Source organism: Jaculus jaculus, chromosome 5, assembly GCF_020740685.1.
Source record: "Jaculus jaculus isolate mJacJac1 chromosome 5, mJacJac1.mat.Y.cur, whole genome shotgun sequence".
Taxonomy (NCBI): Eukaryota; Metazoa; Chordata; class Mammalia; order Rodentia; family Dipodidae; genus Jaculus; species Jaculus jaculus.
The window spans coordinates 175,937,791-175,959,040 of NC_059106.1; the positions used below are offsets into that span (position 1 = coordinate 175,937,791).

A 21,250-nucleotide genomic window follows, 5' to 3' on the forward strand; every position below is an offset into this window, starting at 1 on the left:
AATGGAATAAGAATATATAAGAGGAAGAGGGCAAATTTTTGAAGTACATGGATTACTATTTCATCTATTTTATTCAAACTAGCCATCTTCAACTTTGAAATGTGTATCAAATGTCTACCTAAATGTGGACTGTGATTAGAAAAAGCTTGGTGTTTAACAACAAAAAACTCCTAGTGTTGTAGGTTGCTCTGCTTGTTAGAGGTCAAAGACAGTATTATAACTTGCTCTAGTCAAATACTGGCTTTTGATAACAAAGTGATGGTTAAAACAGGCTTCAGGAGCTTCTTACCAATAATCATTGCAGTGAATAGGTCTCTATATAAGAAATTAAACAGGAAAGGTTCATACCAGGCCTCAACTCCCACAACTGCAGTCACTATGTAGACAAAAGAAATAGTCTGGAAGGAAAATACAGAAAAAAACATAGAGAGGTATTAACAGCTAAAAGTATCAGGGAGACAGCAATGCTTTATGCAGCTTTAAGTATAGTCGAACACTTCAGTAAAATCAAGTGTTTAAAAATTTGGAATGTGGCAAATCTTGCTACTTAAAAATATTTTTCTGGGCTGGAGAGATGGGTTAGTGGTTAAGGTGCTTGCCTGCAAAGCCTAAGGACCAATGTTCAACTCTCCAGATCCCACATAAGCCAGATGCACAAAGGTGAAGCAAGAGCAAAGTCGTACATGCCCACTAGGTGATGCAAGTGTCTGCAACTACAGTGGCTGAGGCCCTGACACACCAGTTCTCTCTCTCTAAAATAAAATAAAATATTTTTTCCATCAATAATGCCATAAAATAAACTTGCAAACAATGCAAACAACTGGCATAATCAGTAGCACTTCAATAGTACCTCACACCAGTTGCTTAAGTCAGTTTAAGATCCAATTTGCCCACCTAAAAACTGCTTTCAACACACTGCAGCTTCTGACTTCTTTATTAGAGACTTATTTGAAAATGGCAGAATAGCAATACAAAAAGCTGATAGTCAAAGGCAGGTTAATGAAAAACCTATCAAAATTAGAAAAATCACTAAGTTGGTAAAAAAAGATAAAAAGCCAACAATTTAATTGTGTGTGCATACCTTTATAAAAATCAATGGTTCAAATGGTTCCATATTTAATATTAAGAAGTCATTACACGCTGGTATAATAGTGGCATTGAAATTATTATTTTTTTATTATTATATTTAAAAAGAACCTCTTGTGCAGACCTTTAACCCAAGCACTAGGGAGGCAAAGAGAGGAGAATCACTGTGAGTTTGAGGCCAGCCTGGGACTATAGAGTGTGAGCCAAGCCAAGTCAGCCTGGGCTACACTGAGACCACAAAAAAAAAAAAAAAAAAAAAAAAAAGCTCTTACCACTTTGAGATGTGTAGGTGAATATTTGTAACATCTTTAAAAGAATTAGGAAGAGACACAGAAAGAATATATGAAACTGCTGGCCACATGATGCATGTGTTGACAATTGCTGAAGCAAGTAATAGGTACACAGGGTTCATTATACTATGTCTATCCACTTTTGTATATGTTTGAAACTTTCCATAAGTAAAAATATGGTAATAATAGCCTTTTTTTTTTTTTTTTCCAGTGCTGAGGATAGAGCCCACAGCATTGTATAAGCTAGACAAGAGCTCTGCTATGGGCTGTATCTCTAACCCTGACAACCGATTTTTTTTAAAAAACATCTATCAATGCTAACAACAACAAAAAGCCTAAGAGCATTGAAGAAGGAATAAAAAAGAAGAAATATATCATAGTAAGGCTGTAGAGAGGCTTAGCAGTTAAGGCATTTGCTGGTATAGCCAAAGGACTGAGATTCGATCCCCCAGTACCCATATAAAGCCAGATGCACAAGATGGCACATGCATCTAGAGTTCACTGAAATAAATAAACAAATTTATAACACTTATTTAAAAATAATATACTGTTGAAAAGGTAAGGCAAAATGTATACTTACCACCTGGCTGAGGTCATATCCCCATGGCAGGAAAAGAATCCCTGTGTTATACTTTTCCCAGTGGGACAAGATGAAAGAAAACAGAACAACCCAGAGCAGGAGATAAAGAACAAAAACACTGACACCAGTTGATCCTCGTCCAAAGATGGAATACACAGTTACAACAAAGTACACACATGACCAACTATCTAGGCCATGGTCAAATAGCTCCCCTAAGGGAGTGCTGGAGTTGGTTCTACGGGCTTGCTTCCCATCCACACCATCTGCAACAAAACACATGCCACAAGAAATGGTTAACAATAGGCTGGAGTTCAGCAGTTAAAGGCGCTTGCTTACAAAGCCTGACAGACAGGGGTTTGATTCCCCAGTACCCACATAAAGTTAGATGCACAAAGCAGTTCATGTGTTTGGAGCTTGTTTGCAGTGACACTAAGCTCTGGCATGCCCATTCTCATTCTCTCTATGTCGGGTGCCACAGCTGCTCTTTGACCCTGGGAGCTAGGGTGATCTCTAATCTCCTAATCTCTTCATCCTAAAGTACTGTTTACTATACAGACTAGATAGAGTAAGCACTTAATCCTAAAACATTGTTTAGTATACAGCCTAGGTGGAGTGGGTGCCTGATAGAGGGTTTAACATATGACCCTGGTGAAACTGACCTTAGGCATGTAAACGTTGTCAAAAAAAGTTCTATTTTCTATATATAAACTATGTCTGCCTGAATAAATCTTGAGGCCTTGACAAACACCTAGCATGGTCTCCTTCTTGTGTCTGTTTGCCTTCTCCCATTCAGGTTAACTTCCCCCTGGGTCCTTGTTCAACTCCCTGCTGACTGGGGCATTTCTATATACTTGCAAATAAATAAATAAAATTATTTTTTAAGAAGAGAGCCGGGTGTAGTGGTGCATGCCTTTAATCTCAGCACTAGGAAGGTAGAGATAGGAGTATCATTGTGAATTCAAGGTTATCCTGAGACTACAATAATGAATTCCAAGTCAACCTGAGCTAGAGTAAAACCCTACCTTGAAAAAGATTAACATCTGTATCAGAATGGAGAAAAATCTTTTTTTTTTTTTTTTTTTTTTTTTTGGTTTTTCAAGGTAGGGTCACTCTAGTCCAGGCTGACCTGGAACTCACTATGTAGTCTCAGGGTGGCCTTGAACTCACAGCGATCCGATCCACCTACTTCTGCCTCCCAAGCGTTGGGATTAAAGGCATACGCCACCACCCCTAGCTTGAGAAAAATAAATCAACAAAATAAGTCGATCTATCATAAGTAATTAAGTATATTTACCAGCCAGCAATATAAAAACCCAATCTCTAAAAGATTTCAGAAATATATAATTTATTAAAATTGAATCTAAAAACTTCAAAATATATATCACATTGAATGGTATCAATTTAGCTGTAGGAAAAAAGCATCTTAGCTGGACTATGAATTCCTCCAAATCTGCCTACCAATCAGGTTGTTTGATTGGCCACAAACCCACATAAGCCAGATACACAAAGGTGGCACGTGTGTCTGGAGTTTTTTACGGTGGCTGAAGGCCCTGGTGCACCCACTCTCTCTCTGTTTCTCTGCCTCTATCTCTCAAATGAAGAAAATAAAATTTTTTTAAATTACAAAAAGATTAAAAATCATTTTGTGTGACATTAAAGTTATTTCTATACAGATATACTCCTTCCTCAACTTTAAATGTTTTCCAAAACATGCACATAATAGTTAGCAAATATAAAGATTAAGTTTGTTAAGCCTGTCCAATGTATATTCATGGTGCTATAAACATTACAAGAATCTGGAAATAGGGAGAAGGCTCAGTGATTAAAGGCACTTACAAGCTTGTTGGCCCAACTTCAATTCCCCAGTACAGGTGAGGCACATGTGTCAGTGATTCCAAGTACTGGAAGGTCATGGGCCAGCAGTTAGATTGGCACACATGAATCAGCAAAACAAATATACAACCAAAATCCAATACAGGAGACCCTATCTCAAGCAAAGTGAACAAGAGGACAAATACCCTAAGGTTATCCACAGACCTCCACATGAGCCCTGTGGCATGCACATACCCATACACACACTATACACATCCATCCATACATAACAAATATAACACACATGGCTGGGCATGGTGGTATATGCCTTTAATCCCAGCACTTGAGAGGCAGAGGTAGGAGGATCACCATGAATTTAAGACTACCCTGAGACAACTCAGTGAATTCCAGGTTGGCCTGTGATAGAGACCTTATCTTGAAAAACCAAAAAAGAGTGACAGATACACACACAAAATTTTAAAAATTTACAAGCCAGCAGGTGGCACACATCTTTAATCCCAGCATTTGAGAGGCAGAGGTAGGAAGATAACTGAGTTCACAGCCAGCCTGGGACTACAAAGTGAGGTTCAGGTCAGCCTGAGCCAGAGTGAGACCCTACCTTGAAAAAATTACAAGAACCTCAGAATAAACTGTGTGCTCAGGGTATTTACAATTGAGAAAGGGCTAAAACATGATTATTATGTAACAAATCATAAATGTAACAGAGAAATTGGGGTTCTGGAGTGTTTCCTGGAACCCCAAGCCCGACTTCATATCTGTAACTAACCAAAGAATTGGCAATTACAGATTTAAGAGAAATATTTGTAAAATATCACTTTTTACTTATATTTCACAAAGGAGTGTGGCAAGGGGAAGGCTGAGAGGTAAGGGGAAACAAAGTGGAGAGAAGTATACCATGTGGAACCCAAAAGCCCATGTGGACCATGTATAGCTCAGGAATCCATATGACTAGATATGGATCTGGGGGGAAAGTGTGGAAAGAAAAGAGAAAAGAAAGTTCAAGGAGCTCCTGCCATGTGGGGAGCTGGAAGGGATAATGAACCCATGTAGAGAGTAAGGGCTAGGAAGCCCTTCTGGCTGAGCCTGAGCCAAACCAGCCCAGGCCTAGGCAAGGGAAAAACTCACCCACAGTTGGAAGTTCCCAAGTGATCAGAGAGCGAAAGCCTGCCCTTCTCTTGCAAAGGTATTTATTTATAACCTTAGGGTGGTAGGCTGTCTAAGGAAGAGATTAGTTCAGGGGCTGAACTTGACCAACCACAATGCTTCAATTCTATGTAAGAACTTCCTCCTAGGAGAGGTCCTGACTGTGAAAAAAAGTTTTTTTTGGAACTAGGCAAGAGATAAGAAAAGCTTTCCTGCTTTTTTACCTTCAAGGGTCCAGTCACCCTATTGAGAAAGTGCTATATAACATGCTCATTAAAGGCATGGGGTATCACATACCATGAAGAAGCCAGAAAAAAGGGTTCCCTTCAGTTCTTTTAATATAAGTTGAATACATAAAGAATGAAACAAATTTCACTAGATAAGAGATAAATGAATAATGCCATTTCAAGAGAAGGGAGTACTATCTATCACCAAGACTGAGATGGGAAAAAAAAACCACAAGCTATGTTCAGAAGCCCTGATATAAAAAAACAAAGCATGTTCAGAAAATCCAAGGAGTATAGTTTGACTGAAAGCCAGTATGCGAAAAAGTAGTATAAAAAGGCTAACAACAACAACAAAAAGCCGAGGGTGGTGGCAAACACCTTTAATCCCAGCACTCTGGAGGCTGAGGTAGAAGGATCACAGAAGTTTGAGGCCAGCCTGTAGCTACAGAGGGAGTTCAAGGTCAACCTGGGCTACTGAGACTGCGCCTCAAAAAGAACCCTTGCTCCGCCCCCCTTAAAAAAGAGGCTTGAGACAGTTTAAAAGCCTTAGAGACTACAAGAAACTACTAAGAATTATGTAAAGAAGAATGATTCACCTGACATCAGTGTGATTAGAAATTAGAACAGGGAAACTAATCAAAAGGCCTAAACTGAAGCCGGGCGTGGTGGCGCACGCCTTTAATCCCAGCACTAGGAAGGCAGAGGTAGGAGGATTGCCATGAGTTCAAGGCCACCCTGAGATGACAGAGTTAATTCCAGATCAGCCTGGACCAGAGTGAGACCCTACCTTGAAAAAAAAAAAAAAAGGCCTAAACTGAGATAGTACACAATGGCCCCTCCCATGCCCTTTCCCTCCCCCATCTATCCTCTTACAAATAGTGAAAATACCTAAAAGAAAGAAAGAAAAAAAAAAAAAAAACGATTAGGCTTTCTACTTAATCTCCACCAGTCTGCTGGAGGAGGCATATTACTGGGAGTGGATCTTATAGTCCAGTTCTAAGGTGTGTTCAGAGCCAGTTTAGTTTGAGCTCTGGCTATTAGTGCTTTCTGGTGTTGGTTTGTTTCTCCCTACTATGGATGCTGAAATGAGCCAGCTTCTTCTGCCATTGATATTTCCCTTGGAATCTGTAAGCCTAAAATAAAATCTTTCCTCCCATAAGTTGCTTCTGGTTAGATGTTTGTCCCAGCAACAAGAATGTTAACTCCAACATTTGGTATTCTTGCCAAACCTAAAGCAAAAACAATCTTATTTCAAAGGTAAATACTGTATTAAGGACCGGATAATATTTTAGGTTTTGTGAGTCTTATCCTATGTGAGACTGTTCCAACTGCACAGCAGTTGTCTTTACTGCAGGAAAACAGCTGTAGATAACACATAAAGAAATGAGCGCAGGGGCTGGAAATATGGCTTAGCAGTTAAGGTACACCCAGGCTCAATTCTCCAGGTCCCACAAAAGCCAGATGTGCATGGTGGCACATGCTTCTGGAGTTTATCTGCAATAGCTAGAGGCCCTGACGTGACCATTCTCACTCACTCACTCACTCTCTCTCCTTCTGTCTGTCTCTAACAAATAAATAAAAAGAAAATCTAAAAAAAAAAAAAAGAAAAAGAAAGGAAGACTTAATTTTTTTTTTTATTAAAAAAAGGAGCTGGGCATGATGGCACACACCTTTAATCCCAGCACTTGGGAGGCAGAGGTAGGAGGACTGATATGAGTTTGAGGCCACCCTGAGACTACATAGTTAATTCTAGGTCAGCCTGGACCAAACCCTACCTCGAAAAACCAAAAAAAAAAGGAAAAGATGGGCTGGAGAGATGGCTTAGTGGTTAAGTGCATGCCTGTGAAGCTCAATTCCCCAGGACCCATATTAGCCAGATGCACAAGGGAGCACATGTGTCTGGAGTTCGTTTGCAGCAGCTGGAGACCCTGGCACACCCATTCTCTCGATCTACCTGTCGTTCTCAAATAAATAAATAAAAATAAACAAAAAAATTAAAGAAAAAAAAGGAGGGCTGGAGAGATAGTTTAGCGGTTAAGCGCTTGCCTGTGAAGCTTAAGGACCCCGGTTCAAGGCTCGATTCCCACGTTAGCCAGATGCACAGGGGGGCACACGCATCTGGAGTTCGTTTGCAGTGACTGGAAGCCCTGGCGCACATCCATTCTCTCTCTATCTGTCTCTCTCTCCCTCTCTCTGTCACTCTCAAATAAGTAAATAAAAATGAACAAAAAATATTTTAAAAAAAGGAAAAGATGGCAGCATACTAGCCACACCAAAGCAGCATAGGGAGAGAAATAAGCAGAAACTGCAAAATACACTCTTCTACCAAAAAGTGAAGGTGTATAAGTTATTATCAACCACAGCAGAGAAGCATGAGAGAAAAGAGGAAACTGGCCAGAATCCCACCAAAGTGCCTGTGGCCCACCCAACCCAACCAGCTGGGGCAGAGCTGCAGGAGGGGAAACAAGGTGAAGAGATTTTCCACTCATATCAGCTTCCTCCCGAAGTCAAGAAAAGTGAAGAAGACAGCAGGGACCAGCTGAGCAGCTTCTGAAGAACACAAATGGGACCAGCTGAGCAGCTCCAGTACAACTCCAGGTACCATACACAGCCTCCCATCCCCCAACCATCAGAGCAAAGAACCTCAGGCTGCCTGGCACAGACAGGGATCAAGGTGGGCACTCAACTGTGGTGAGATTGGATGTCACCCCAAAAGGTAATAGGGCCTACTTACACAAAGCCAGACACATAGGCCTATACTAATCTCTCTTTCCATGTCAGGAAAGGTTATGTATTACATTTGAATAATACATTCTTGGCTGGCTTTACCATTCTCAAATAAGCTGTATTTTGGTGTTGATTATTGTTAACTTTGATGTTTCCTGATTTTTAGGGTTTTTGTCTCTTTCTTTCTTTCTTCTTCTTTTTTTTTTTTTTTTTTGTTTTGTTTTGTTTTGTTTTATTGAAGTAGGGTCTCTCTCTAGCTCAGGCTGACCTGGAATTCACTATAGTCTCAGGGTGGCCTTGAACTCATGGTGATCCTCCTACCTCTGCATCCCAAGTGCTGGGATTAAAGGCGTACGCCACCATGCCCGGCATCTTTCTTCTGTCATTATTGGGGTCAGGGTCTGACTGATCCAGGCTGACCTGAAAGCCATTTCAGACCAGAAATCTCAACCTCCCTCTTGACAGGATTAAAGTTGTGGGGCAAAACACACCCTTAAAGACTTTGGCTTTATTAGATTATCTGTCTGTTTTAATCCCCACTCTTGCATACATACTCTGTGCTGGTTTTGATTGAATGTGTATATTGCTCAGTTGAATTTTAGAATCAGGTGAATTTTGCCAGTAATTTGCTCCACCCAGTCTACTATAATACTTGAACAGCAGGCAAACTCAACACCTAGAGTCACTTCTGCTATTTCTTTTGAAGTGTAAGAACTACACCTGGCATCTTAAACTCCTATACTGAAGATACACAAAGTGAGATTTACATGGCTAATAACACTGCAAATAATTAGAAAATCCAAGCATCCAATTAACTCAAGATGCAAAAATCTCTATAATACAAGAAACATACACCAAAAAAAATCACAACAATACAATCCCACCAAATATTATAAATCTATCACATATGACCCCCAGTTAGACTGTCTTAGATGAAATGCCTGATAAAGGTTTTTAAAAAATGATAACTATACTCAAAGAAATCAAAGGAATCAAAGAAGAAAAAAAAACTCCTGAAGACATCCCAAGAGAATGCAGGACACAAACTTAATGAAATAAGGAGGTCAATAGAAGACATGACTAAGAAAATATAAACAATGAAAAAAAAAAACAACAAAAATACTAGCAATGAAAAACAGAGTAAGTCAAATAGAAAACTCTATAGAAAGTCTCACCAGTAGAATGGATCAAGGAGAGGACAGAATACCTAAACTAGAAGACCGGGTGGCAGATCTAGCACAGTCCAACAAAGAGAAGGACAAACTAATAGGAAGGCATGAATGTTTACTGCCACTCTATTCCTAATAATTAGGAAATGGAACCAGCCTAGATGTCCCTCAATTAATGAATGGGTAATGAAGATGTGGTACATTTATACAATGGAGTTCTATTCAGAGGTAAAGAAAAATGAAATTATGAAACTTGCAAGGAAATGGATAGGTCTGCAAAGGGTTATACTTAGTAAGGTAACCCAGGCCCAGAAAGCCAAGTGCCACATGTTCCCTCTCATATGTAGATCCGAGCTACAAATATTTGGACTTGTATGTGAATTGGAATAAAACTCAGTAGCAGTGGCCAGTAAGCTAGGAAGGGGATATAAAGGAAACAGAAAGGGAGGGGGAGACTTAAGATGAGACTATTGTATATATGTGAGTAGAAGAATAGACTAATGGGGGTGGAAATGCCTAAGTGAGATCAGGGGAAGAGACTGAGTAAAGGAAAGGTGGGGGGAGGGCTAATCAAAATCTAAGAGGGTATAAATAAGTCAAGACTCAACATACTTGGGCTAGTGAGAAATCTCGCTGGAGCTGAACTGAAAACCTCCTCTGTGTAGAACAGCTGATAGAAAGCTGGAAAAAAGCTACACTGCATGCAGTTCCATGGGAGAGAGAAATCACCAGTGGAGATAAACAACAGTGGACACTATAAGCCTTAAATTTGGCCAGCCAGGCCAAATGAGCCAACACGTGCAATAGTTGCACGTCTGTTATGAGGGAAACCAACAGCTCTCCAACTGGACTTGAAGCCCACTCCACAGGAGGAAATACTACATGCCTAATACTGAAAACCTATGACAGGGGAAGTTATGAGCCCTAGGGGTGTAATGTTTGCTGGTGTCTGGCTAAATGTATATACTATGCACACCAAACTGCTTGGTAACTACTTCTCTTAATGTTCATACCCATATTAATGGTACTTTCAGTTTTGGTTAGAGACACTTCTTTTTTAAGATGGTAGTGACCTTGGGATGACTCAGAAGGTAGCATAATATTGAAAAGAAGTGACAGAGGAATGCTCAGCACTGAAACATCTCTATCACACTTTCCAAGACTCAGGATCCATTGCAAACAGGTGGTGGAAAGAATGTGAGAGCCAAAGGAACAGCAAGACAACTAACAATGCGCTCTTCCAGACAAAATGTTTTGGATGTCCAAGGCCTCACAGTATATGACACTACCTACACAAGACCATCATAATATGAGGAAAAGATGATGACATCAAAATAGAAGAGAGACTGATTGAGAGGGAAATGGGGTATGATGGAGACTAGAGTTTCAAAGGTGAAAGTGGGGGAGGGAGGAAATTACCACCATTTATTGTCTATAATTATAGAAGTTGTCAATTAAAAAAAGAAAAAAGGAATGAACATATGCTACACATAGTGGTACACACCTTTAATCCCAGCACTTGGGGGGCACAGGTAGGAGGATTGTGTTGAGCTTGAGGCCAGCCTGGGACTAGAGTGAGGTCCAGGTCAGCCTGTACTGGAATGAGACCCTACCTCAAACAAAATAAAACAAAAAACAAAACAAGCAAAACAAGAAATGAGCATGGCTGTGTTCTGATAAAATTTCCCTTGCAAAAATAAACAGTGGGTCTGCTTTGGCATACAAATATTTGTTTGCTATTCCTTAACTTATTCTGAGAATCCCTAACTATACATGACAGTATTTTTCAGAGATTCAAAAATGTAAAATTTAGGTTGGAGAGATGTTTCAATGATTAAGGTGCTTCCCTGCAAAGCCTAATGACCAGAGTCTGTCTTCCCATTATCCATAAAAAGCTAGATGAACAAAGTGGCACATACATCTGGAGTTTGTTTGCAGTGGCTATAAGCCCTGGAAACCCAGTCTCTCTCTCTCCTTGCTTGCAAATAAATAAAGAAAATGTTAATTTAGTGAATGGCTATCCTGGCTCATTTATTTTTCAGTTTCTTACCTAGAGTGTAGGCTACAAAGTTCAGGATGCCCACAACAATCCAAACCCAATCAGGTACATGCTTGTGACCTGGTGCTGTAAAGAAAACCAACTAAGATTTTAATACAGTCTTTGGTACAGTAGCTCTTAGCATAGCATTTACTACTTGTGATAAATGCTGCTATTTGTTAATCAGAGGTTAAAGTACTTTATAAATACGTTATGAATGAAAGCTAAACAAACATGTTCTTCACCTGTACTTCAAAGTTACTTATGCAACCATAAGGAAAAATTTTGAGAATTTTAAAAATGAATGCAAAGCCAGGTATAGTGGTATACACCTGTGATCCCAAAAGTTGGGAGGTATGACAGAGGACTACAGGTTGGAGGCAAACATAGATTAGAGAATTCTTAGTCATACTCATGTTCTAATTATGCCTTATTTGCTAAAACCTAGTTGTCTTTAGATAGTATATATAAATTCAATCCACAAGTTACATTTCTAGAACTCAGTAGAAACATATAGAACATTGTAAAAACAACTGAGTTTTTATATATACAATTCTGACATCATGCATAGTATCTAAAATCCAAAACTTTTCAGAAGCACAAGCATCTTAGTAGAATCAGAAATTAATAAGCCACACCTTATTATCTATTCAGACATTGAAAATTATGTATTAAAATAATATTCTTACCTGAAGCATAAAAATCAGGATCAAAGTATGCCATAAGTAGAAAATTGAATACAACCAGCAGAAAACCAGAAAAGGTTATAAGATTAGGAGCCAGCCAAGTAGGAAACACCTAGGTTTTCAAAACATTCATAAAATAATTAAAGGAATCTCTATTCAACAAACACTACAACATACAAATTTAAGTAATAAATAAAACCTACCAATACATATGCAGCAAGTTATATATGTAAAGTATGAACTATAGTTGATAGATATGAGCATTTCTTTCTTATTCTTGTCCTCTACATTGTATAATCCACATTTTTCAATATACATATTTACATTTCAACAACAAGATAACCCAAAAGGTAGACAAATAAGGGAAGACAAAGGGTAGAGTAGCATTTCTACCTATCTTGATAAACTGAGAGTTAGCTGGGCCTGGTAGTACAGGCTATAATCTCAACTACTAGGGAGGCTGAGTCAGGAAGATGACATATTCAAGGATAGCTAGAGTAACAGTGAGTCGCTGTCTCAAAATAAAAAGCAAAAAGAAGGGTAGATATACAATTCAAATAGGAGAACATTTGCTTTTATGAGGCTCTAGGTTCAATCCTATAGAACTGCAGAAAGTGAAAAATAAACGAGAATTGCCAAAGAACACTGTGGAAGAGACAGCAAAGAATGTTAAGAGGCAGAGGATGGGGAAAAATACTTTGGAATGTTATCTTCTTGACATGAAGTGGCTGCTACATTCATGAACCCTCAGCAACTGTCACTGCCTCCACCAGACCTGCACAATATTGGACCCATCAACATTTTAACATGAACAGTGGGAAAACAAAGAAAAGAAAAAGGCCTCAAAATAGGATTCAGTGGACTGAAGGGGGCGGCAAGGTGGCCTGACAGAGTAAGGAGGCCACAGAAGGTAAAGAAGAAAATTGTAATCAAAATATTATTATATGTTTGAAAATTGTACATATAAAAGTTAATGGCTCAGCAGTTAAAGGCACTTGTGTGCAAAGCCTGATGTCCTAGGTTCAATTTCCCAAGACCCACATAAAGCCAGATGCACAAAATGGAACATGTATCTGGAACCTGAAGTGGCAAGATCCCTTGGGGTGCCCATTTTCTTTTGCTGTTTCTCTCTCAAAAAAAAAAAAAAAAAAAAAAAAGGCTAGGCATGGTGGTACATGCCTTTACTCCCAGCACTTGATTCCCAAGTACCCATGTAAAGCCAGAAGCACAAAGTGGCTTGGAAGGCAAAGGTAGGAGGAGGTAGGAGGATCACCATGAGTTTGAGGACACCCTGAGACTACACATGAATTCCAGGTCAGCCTGGGCTAGATCAAGTCCCTACCTGGAACCCTCCCCACAAAAAAGCAGATAAAAAATTAAAATGGTAAGGAAGAAAGAGGGTTGCATTAATAACACTCCTTAAAACAGGTTTAAATACTTGAAACTTACTAAAAAAGTATAAGCCTATGTGACTGAGAAAAATGGTTCAGTGATGACAGGCACTTTCAGAGCCTGCTGGCTCAGGTTCGAGTCTGAAACTATCCATATATGCTATACACAAAAAACTGGCACAAGTATCAGGCCTTTGTGTGCAGTGGCAGGAGTCCCTGGTGTGCCCACATACGTACACACGTACACACATACACATGTGTAGATAAATAAATTTAAAAAGGACATGCCTATTATCTTACCTTCACTATAGTGTTCCAAAATGGATGCATGATATAGAGAGAGAGTGGGTTGGTATCCAAAGCACTATACTGTTAAGAAATAAAATATTCAGTTAATCTTCACATAGTAGCATATAGAACAATATTTCTCAAATGGAAATAGTAGTACAAAATAATTGTGATTTTTCTCTGGATAAGACAAATGGAGTAACAGTATAAATATTGTAAGACTGTTAAACACAGTCAGATGTTATTTTAATGACAAGAGGGAAGGGTCACAAGGGAAATCTAAAGATCAACTCCAAGGTTAGCCAATAATACAATAGCAGAACCCTATTTTATGGCCAGAACAAACCTGAAAGTCACTCATTTCAAGCACACCAGCTACTTCAAGTACAAAAGCTGTAAGAAGTTCTCAGATTAAAACTATTTAATGTATCACGTGAGTATCTAATAAGGTACACAAAGTACAATGTTATTAATTCAAATGTGAATGAGTCTCATTCAGCAGCTTTCTATGATTTTAAATTAGATCTACAAGAAAATTCTCAATGGATTGTTTTTCAATGTGAAAAGGCTCCTTTCAAATTCTGAAGCTTAAACTGTCAGTCTGTATGTCAAAAGACTACAATAAAATAAGAAATATACAATTAAGTACAAAAGAGCCAGTTTAGCTGGGCATGGTGGCGCACGCCTTTAATCCCAGCACTCAGGAAGCAGAGGGTAGGAGGGTAGCTGTGAGTTTGAGGCCACCCTGAGACTCCATAGTGAATTCCAGGTCAGCCTGAGCTAGAGTGAGACCCTACCTCGAAAAATCAAAAAAAGAAAAAAAAGAGCCAGTTTATTATCCAGGATTTGAGTTATTTGACATTCAATAATGTATTGCTAATGAGCTCAAATATAGCAAGAAAGATAATATAGACAAGACAGCAAATAAACATTTGTAAACAACAGTGTTCTAGTCTTACACACCTATTCCCCAAGATCATATATCACTTGCAATGAACAAAGCAAATCTGACCAGTATTCTGAACCAACAGGAGAAAGTATCTACATGTATGAGTGGGGAAAAAAATACCAAAAAACAAAATATAAGCTTTTTCTTCCTTTGGTTTTTTGAGGTAGGGTCTGACTCTAGTTCAGGCTGACCTGGAATTCACTATGTAGTCTCAGGGTAGCATCGAACTCATGGTGATCCTCTTACCTCTGCTTCCGGGGTGATGGGATTAAAGGTGTGCGCCACCACACCCAGCATTCGAAATACAAACTTTTAAAGGTACTAAACTAGATTTAGAGTATTTGTTAATGCTTGTTAAATGTACTTATATTTGCACTGGAATGATATTTTGGCACACTTCAGAAAACCTGAAACCAGTAACTAATTCTAGTAACATCTATCTTTACTTACTCAGCTCTATATGCTCTAAGGCACTGGAAAAATGCTCAAAGACCTCAGCCACAGTTTTAGAGAATCATCCCCAAGGCAAAATTTTCAAGCCACATGTGCTCACAGGTTATCTAACCTAATACTTCACTGCAGGTCTGACCCAAGACTATAAGAGGTCTGAGTAATCTTTCTTTTCGAATGCCTCTGACAACCTAAAACCAAACAAAACAGCAAGGAAAGAACTTACCACTTCCAGAAAAAAATAAAAACAAATCTGATTAAAACAATTTTCAGGCTAGAGAGATGTAGGCATGTGCCTACAAAACCAAAGGACCCCAGCTCAGTTCTCCAGGATCCACATAAGCCAGATGCACAAGGTGGCAATTGTATCAGTAGTTTGTTTGCAGCCCCTGGAGGCCCAGGCATACCCATTCATTCTCTTCTCCTCTCTCCCTCTCTTTCCCTATCTATCTATCTATCTATCTATCTATCTATCTATCTATCTATCTATCTATCAATCATCATGCCTCTTTCTCTCTCTCTAATAAATAAATAAGTAAAAATAAAATGTTTTTAAAAAATTTCCATGGGGCATGGTGGTGCATGTTTTTAATCCCAACACTCAGGGAGCAGAGGTGGGAGGATCACCATGAGTCTGAGGCCACCCTGAGACTATATGGTGACTTCCAGGTCAACCTAGGCTACAGCAAGACACTACCTGGGGGAAGGCAGGGAAACACCACCACCACAAAACCCCTCACAATTTTCCATATACTAACAAATCCTCCACCATCACACCCTATTTCTTCTACCCTGTTTTCATTTTCTTCTACACAGGTAAGCAGAGAAGGGCCTAGTTTTTCTTCTAAATAACAATCCTTCGGGCAACTGGAGACAATTCTTCCTGTCACACCTAAATCTTTCCTTCCTCTGTTTCCATACCCCTTTTGCTGTTCTTACTTTGCCAGTTTCAGTCTTCTTTAGCATCTTACTTCACTAGACCAAAAACTGGAAGGCTTTTTTCTATAAAAGGTCAAATAGTAAATACTTTTAAGATTTTTTTTGGGGGGGTGTTTCAAGGCAGGGTCTCACTCTAGCTCAGGCTGACCTGGAATTCACTATGTAGTCTCAGGGTGGCCTTGAACTCACAGCGATCCTCCTACCTCTGCCTGAGAGTTGGGATTAAAGGTGTGCGCCACTACACCCAGCTATTTTAAGCTTTGAAGGCCAAATGGTCTCTCTCTCGAAAAAAAAAAAAAAAAAAATCAACACTTAGAATTCAAAAAGAAAAGCAGTCACTGAAAATATGTGAACAAATAAATATGGCCTTGTTCTAATAAAGCTTTATAAAAATAGTTGACCTGGGAGAGTCTACTTAAGAACCCATTACAGACAACCTAATTTATTGTTAATTCAACATAAAGGTTGACTCAGGATGAAAGGAAGGTTTTAAGTGGCATGAGGGTGGGAAGAAACCACAACTATAAGATTTTTACCTTCAGCAATGAACGCTCCTCAAGATATTAACTTCCCATGACAACAAAAATCATATATGTTTACCTCACCTACACCATTATCTGGGGTCCTCAGGCGTCTCTTATACAGACCATTAAGCTAAGCCATCCTACTCTATACTAACATGAGGTTGAAATAAGTGTAAGGCCATTTTTACATCTTGCTTGGGTCAACTAATTTTCTATCCTCTCCAGACTTTTTGAATGAGATTTGTGTTTCTTTTTATTTATTTATGAGAGAGAGAGAGAAGTGAAGGTGTATGAGTTATTAACCACAGAAGAAAAGTAGAAGAGACCAAGATCTTCCAGAAAGGAAGAAACCGGACAGAATCCAGCTGCCACAGTACCCCTGCCAGCCCAGCACCAAACTGTAGCAGCAGAAACCAGGTGAGGGGATTTTCCACTCGCATCAGCCTCCATACAAGGTCAAGATAGCAGGGCCAGCTGAGCAGCTCTGGTGCAACTCCAGGCATCTTGCACTCTCCCATCCCCCAACAGTCAGTGCCACAGCAAACCACCGGAGAACTCCACAGCAAACCACTGGAAAACTCACTAAGCCCCCGCTACAGGGCATCCAGCACAGCTGATGAGAATACCAGATCCACAGTGCAACACAGAGGAATCGAGGTGGGCATTCAGCATTGGTGAGATTAGAAGCTATCCCTAAAGGTAACGGTCTACTGCCAAAAAAGCACGTACATAAACATGCACTGGAAATGCTAATCTCTCTCTCCATTTCAGGGCAGGTTATGGGTTACATATTCTTGGTTGTCTTTACCATTCTCAAGTAACCTGTATTTTGCTGTTGACTACTGCTGCCTTTGATGCTTCCTGATTTACAGGGCCTTTGTCTTTTTTTTTTCTGTCGTTATTGGGGGCAGGGTCTGATTCAGACCTAGGCTGATCTGGGATCCATTTCAGAACAGAAATTTCAATCTTCCAGTTGACAGGATTAAGAGTGCAGAGCAACACACACCCTTAGGGACTCTGGATTTATTAGTTTATCTGTTTTAATCCCCACTCTTGCATAAATAACTCTCTGCTGGTTTAGACTGCATGTGTATATTGCTCAGTTGAATTTCAGAAGTTGCCAGTAAACTGCTCCACCTAGCATACTAGAATCCTCAAAAAGCAGGCAAACTCAACAGACCCTGAGTATAAGAGTTACACTTTGTACCTTAAATTCCTACCCTAAAGGTATATAAAGTTGGATTTACACCTCTGATAACACTGCAGATAATTAGAAAACCCAAGCATCAAATTAACTCAAGATGTGAAAATCTCTACATTATACCACAAGAAACACAGAAATATCAAGACAATACAATCCCACCAAAAATTATAAATCCATCAGAAATGACCACCAGTGAGACTGTTTTTTAAAAATATTTTATGTATATTTATTTATTTAACATAGAAAGAAAGAGAGATAGAGAGAATGGGTGCACCATGGCGTCCAGCTACTGCAAGCAAACTCCAGACACATGTGCCCCCTTATGCATCTGGCTAACATGGGTCCTGGGGACCTGAACCTGGGTCCTTTGGCTTTGCAGGCAAACCCCTTAACCGCTAAACCATCCCTCCAGCCCAGTGAGACTGTTTTAGATGAAATGCCTGACAAAGATATAAAAAATGATTATATCTATATTCAAAGAAATCAAATAATAAAACAAGCCAGGCGTGGTGGTGCATGCCTTTAATCCCAGCACTAGGGAGGCAGAGGTAGGAAGATTGCCGTGAGTTCAAGGCCACCCTGAGACTCCATAGTGAATTCCAGGTCAGCATGGGCTAGAGTGAGACCCTACCTGGAAAAAACAAACAAAAAGAAAAAAGAAGAAGAAAACAAACTCCTGAAGGAGAACACAGGAAACCAACTTAATAAAATAAGGAGGTCAATATAAGACATGAGTATACAAATAATGAAGAAATACCAGTCAGAAATATTAGAAATGAAAAATAGAGTAAGTCAAATAGAAAACCCTGTAGAAAGTCCCACCAGTAGAATGGATCAAGAAGAAGACAGAATATCTAATAATACAGTCCAACAAGAGAAAGACAAATTAATAGGAAGGAAGGAATGGGAATTTCAACACAGTCGGAACACTACAAAGAGATCAAACAGGTATTTTCAACAACATCATAGAAGAAAGCTTCCCCCGAGTAGGGAAAGTGATGCTAATACAGATACAGAAAGCCTATAGAAAGCTAAACAGACAAAATCAGTAAAGAACCTCTCATCGAGTTTTCTGCCTGATGCTGGGTGTGGACTTGTAGAACTTTTTTTTTTTTTTTAATTTATTTTATTTGAGAGCGACAGACACAGAAAGACAGATAGAGGGAGAGAGAGAGAATGGGCGCGCCAGGGCTTCCAGCCACTGCAAACGAACTCCAGACGCGTGTGCCCCCTTGTGCATCTGGCTAACGTGGGACCTGGGGAACCGAGCCTCGAACCGGGGTCCCTAGGCTTCACAGGCAAGCGCTTAACCGCTAAGCCATCTCTCCAGCCCTTGTAGAACTTTTTGAGATGATTTCCTACTGTTGAAAAGTGATCCAAAGTCTTCAATGGAGTAAGTTACGTACCTGTTCCTGAAGATGGTCCCTTTCTTAAAGCACTGCTCCTGGAACTTAGATTATTGGATAATGATAAGGTCTTTGTGGAGAGTCATGATAGCTGTTCATGAAGCAATAAAATATCCGTCTATGGGCTTTCTATAGAAGGTGAAGAACTCTGGCCCGTTGTGGCTTTTCTGAAGAATGGCATGATATATATGCTTGTGTTCCACTGGTTGAACAAACTCTGTGCCCTCGTCCAGCATTGATCAGCATTGGTGGAATTTCACAAGGCTTGGAATTTCTTTTTGGGATACAAGATTTTCTTTACTCAGGCCAAAAGAATGACACAGAGCTGAATACAAAATTGAGTCAGTTGCCTGATCTGCTTCTGCAGGCTTGTCCATTTGGTACTTTATTGGATGCTAAGTTACAGAATTCATTGGATAATGCTGGATTTGCTTCTGTGACTCAGCCACAAAAACAACCAGCCTGGAAAGCTGGAACATACAAAAGAAAACCACAGATTTCTATCTCTATCACTGAAAAGGTAAAGTCCATGCAGTACGATAAGCAGGACATAGCAGATACATGGCAAGTGGTTGGAACAGTCACGTTACCATCAGCTTGAGCCTCCCCACCAATGGATCTCTACTTCAAGATATTCTAGTTCACCCTTGTTTGACTTCTCTTGACTCTGCCATTCTACTTCTAGTAGCCTTGATACAATGGATGATTCTGCATTTAGTAGGCCTTACAAATTTCCATTCACTCCTCCTTTAGAGTCATTCAACTTATGCTACTACACCTCCCAGGTCCCTATCCCACCAATTTTGGGTTTTTATCAAATGAAAGAAGTACAGCTCAAAATATTGGTTAATTTAAAACTTCATGTAAGTGTGAAAAATAACCTTGAATTCTGTGACGCTCATATACCTTTTTACAACAGAGGCCTAATCACTCATTTGGAATGCAAAGCTAGTTTTTTTGGCCAACTTGAGGTATTTCGAGAGAAAAGCTTATTGGTCTGGATTATTAGCCAGAAGTTCCCTAAATCAATGGAAATTAATCTTTCTGGAACTGTTACTTTCGGAGTGAAGGGCCATAACCAAGCAGCCGTTTGATCAGATCTGTACTGGAAGCACAGCCTATGTAAAGCTACATTTCAGGATCCTGGATTACACACTCACTGGATGTTATGCTGATCAGCATTCAGTTCAAGTTTTTGCATCAGGAAAACCAAAAATAAGTACAAACCGGAAACTGATTTCTTCTGGTTATTACATCTGGAATTCTAAAGTCCCTGCACCAGTAACATATATATCATTGTTACCATAATTTCCTCATGTTTAAGTGGGTTATGGGAAATGGTAACATTCCTTAATTGGAATCATAGTCTTTTATTTCATATAGCCTGTAACTGAAAAATCATTGAGTGACTTAACTAAAAGTACTCATAATTGTTGTATTTTGTTTGGTATTGTTTGAAAGCACAGTTTAAAGGCAAGTCTCTGCAATTTTGTGTTATCCTTTGATTGTATGCAAGTATGATCCAGAACACAGAAAAGTAGTCACTGTGCCACACAGGCTCCTCCCCCGATGGTAGACATTGCTAATCAGGCATGCTGCAAATGCAGAGCTTCAGATAGCTGTACCAGTACTGTGAGCCTAGATAACTACTGGCTTGTCTAAACTGGAGTGTGATGCTCCCAGTACAACATGCTGCTGCAGCATACCAGAGACCAGGTGAAACATAACTTGAAACCTTCCAGTGCCGGCAAAGGAAAGCATTTTAAGTAATGACCTCTTCTTAATCAGATCTGTCCTACTGATGAATAAATAATTTGCATAAAAACCTCTCATCATCATATTATAATTAAACTATAAAACATACAAAGAAACACAAAAGAAAATATATTGAAAGCACTTAAAGAGAAAAAAAAAAAAAACAAGTTACATACAAAGGCAAGCCCATCAGGATTAACAGCAGATTACTTAAAACAAACTGTAAAAGCCAGAATGGCTTGGAACAATGACAACTGTCAACCAAGATAATTTATCTTACAAAGCTATCCAGCCAAGTAGATGGAGAAATAATGACATTCCACAGCAAAAACAAGGTAAAGGAACATATGAACACTAAACAAGCTCTACAGAAAATACTTGAAAGGATCCTCCATGCCGAAAAGAAAACACAACACATGAGGAACCAGAAAAAAATAAACCATACTCAAATATTAGTTAATATAAGATAGTCAAAGAAAAACCAGAACTACAAAACAACCGCATTTCAAGCAAATGAGCCTAGAAAATAAGCAGGTGTCACTATCCTAATATCTGACAGGGTAGA

General features: G+C 39.4%; 1 protein-coding gene and 1 pseudogene across 1 annotated transcript in view; one reads left to right on the forward strand and one right to left on the reverse strand.

Moving 5' to 3' along the window:
- Window positions 1-21,250, reverse strand: part of Selenoi (selenoprotein I) — a 54,392-nt gene that overhangs the window by 18,210 nt on the left and 14,932 nt on the right. The window contains exons 2-6 of the mRNA XM_045150594.1: window positions 13,471-13,539; window positions 11,783-11,891; window positions 11,106-11,180; window positions 1,957-2,219; window positions 290-398 (exon numbers count right to left, since the gene is read on the reverse strand). Of these exons, the coding sequence (XP_045006529.1) occupies window positions 290-398; window positions 1,957-2,219; window positions 11,106-11,180; window positions 11,783-11,891; window positions 13,471-13,539 (625 nt within the window). The remainder of the gene's footprint in view (window positions 1-289; window positions 399-1,956; window positions 2,220-11,105; window positions 11,181-11,782; window positions 11,892-13,470; window positions 13,540-21,250) is intronic.
- Window positions 18,428-20,238, forward strand: LOC105944828 (annotated as a pseudogene).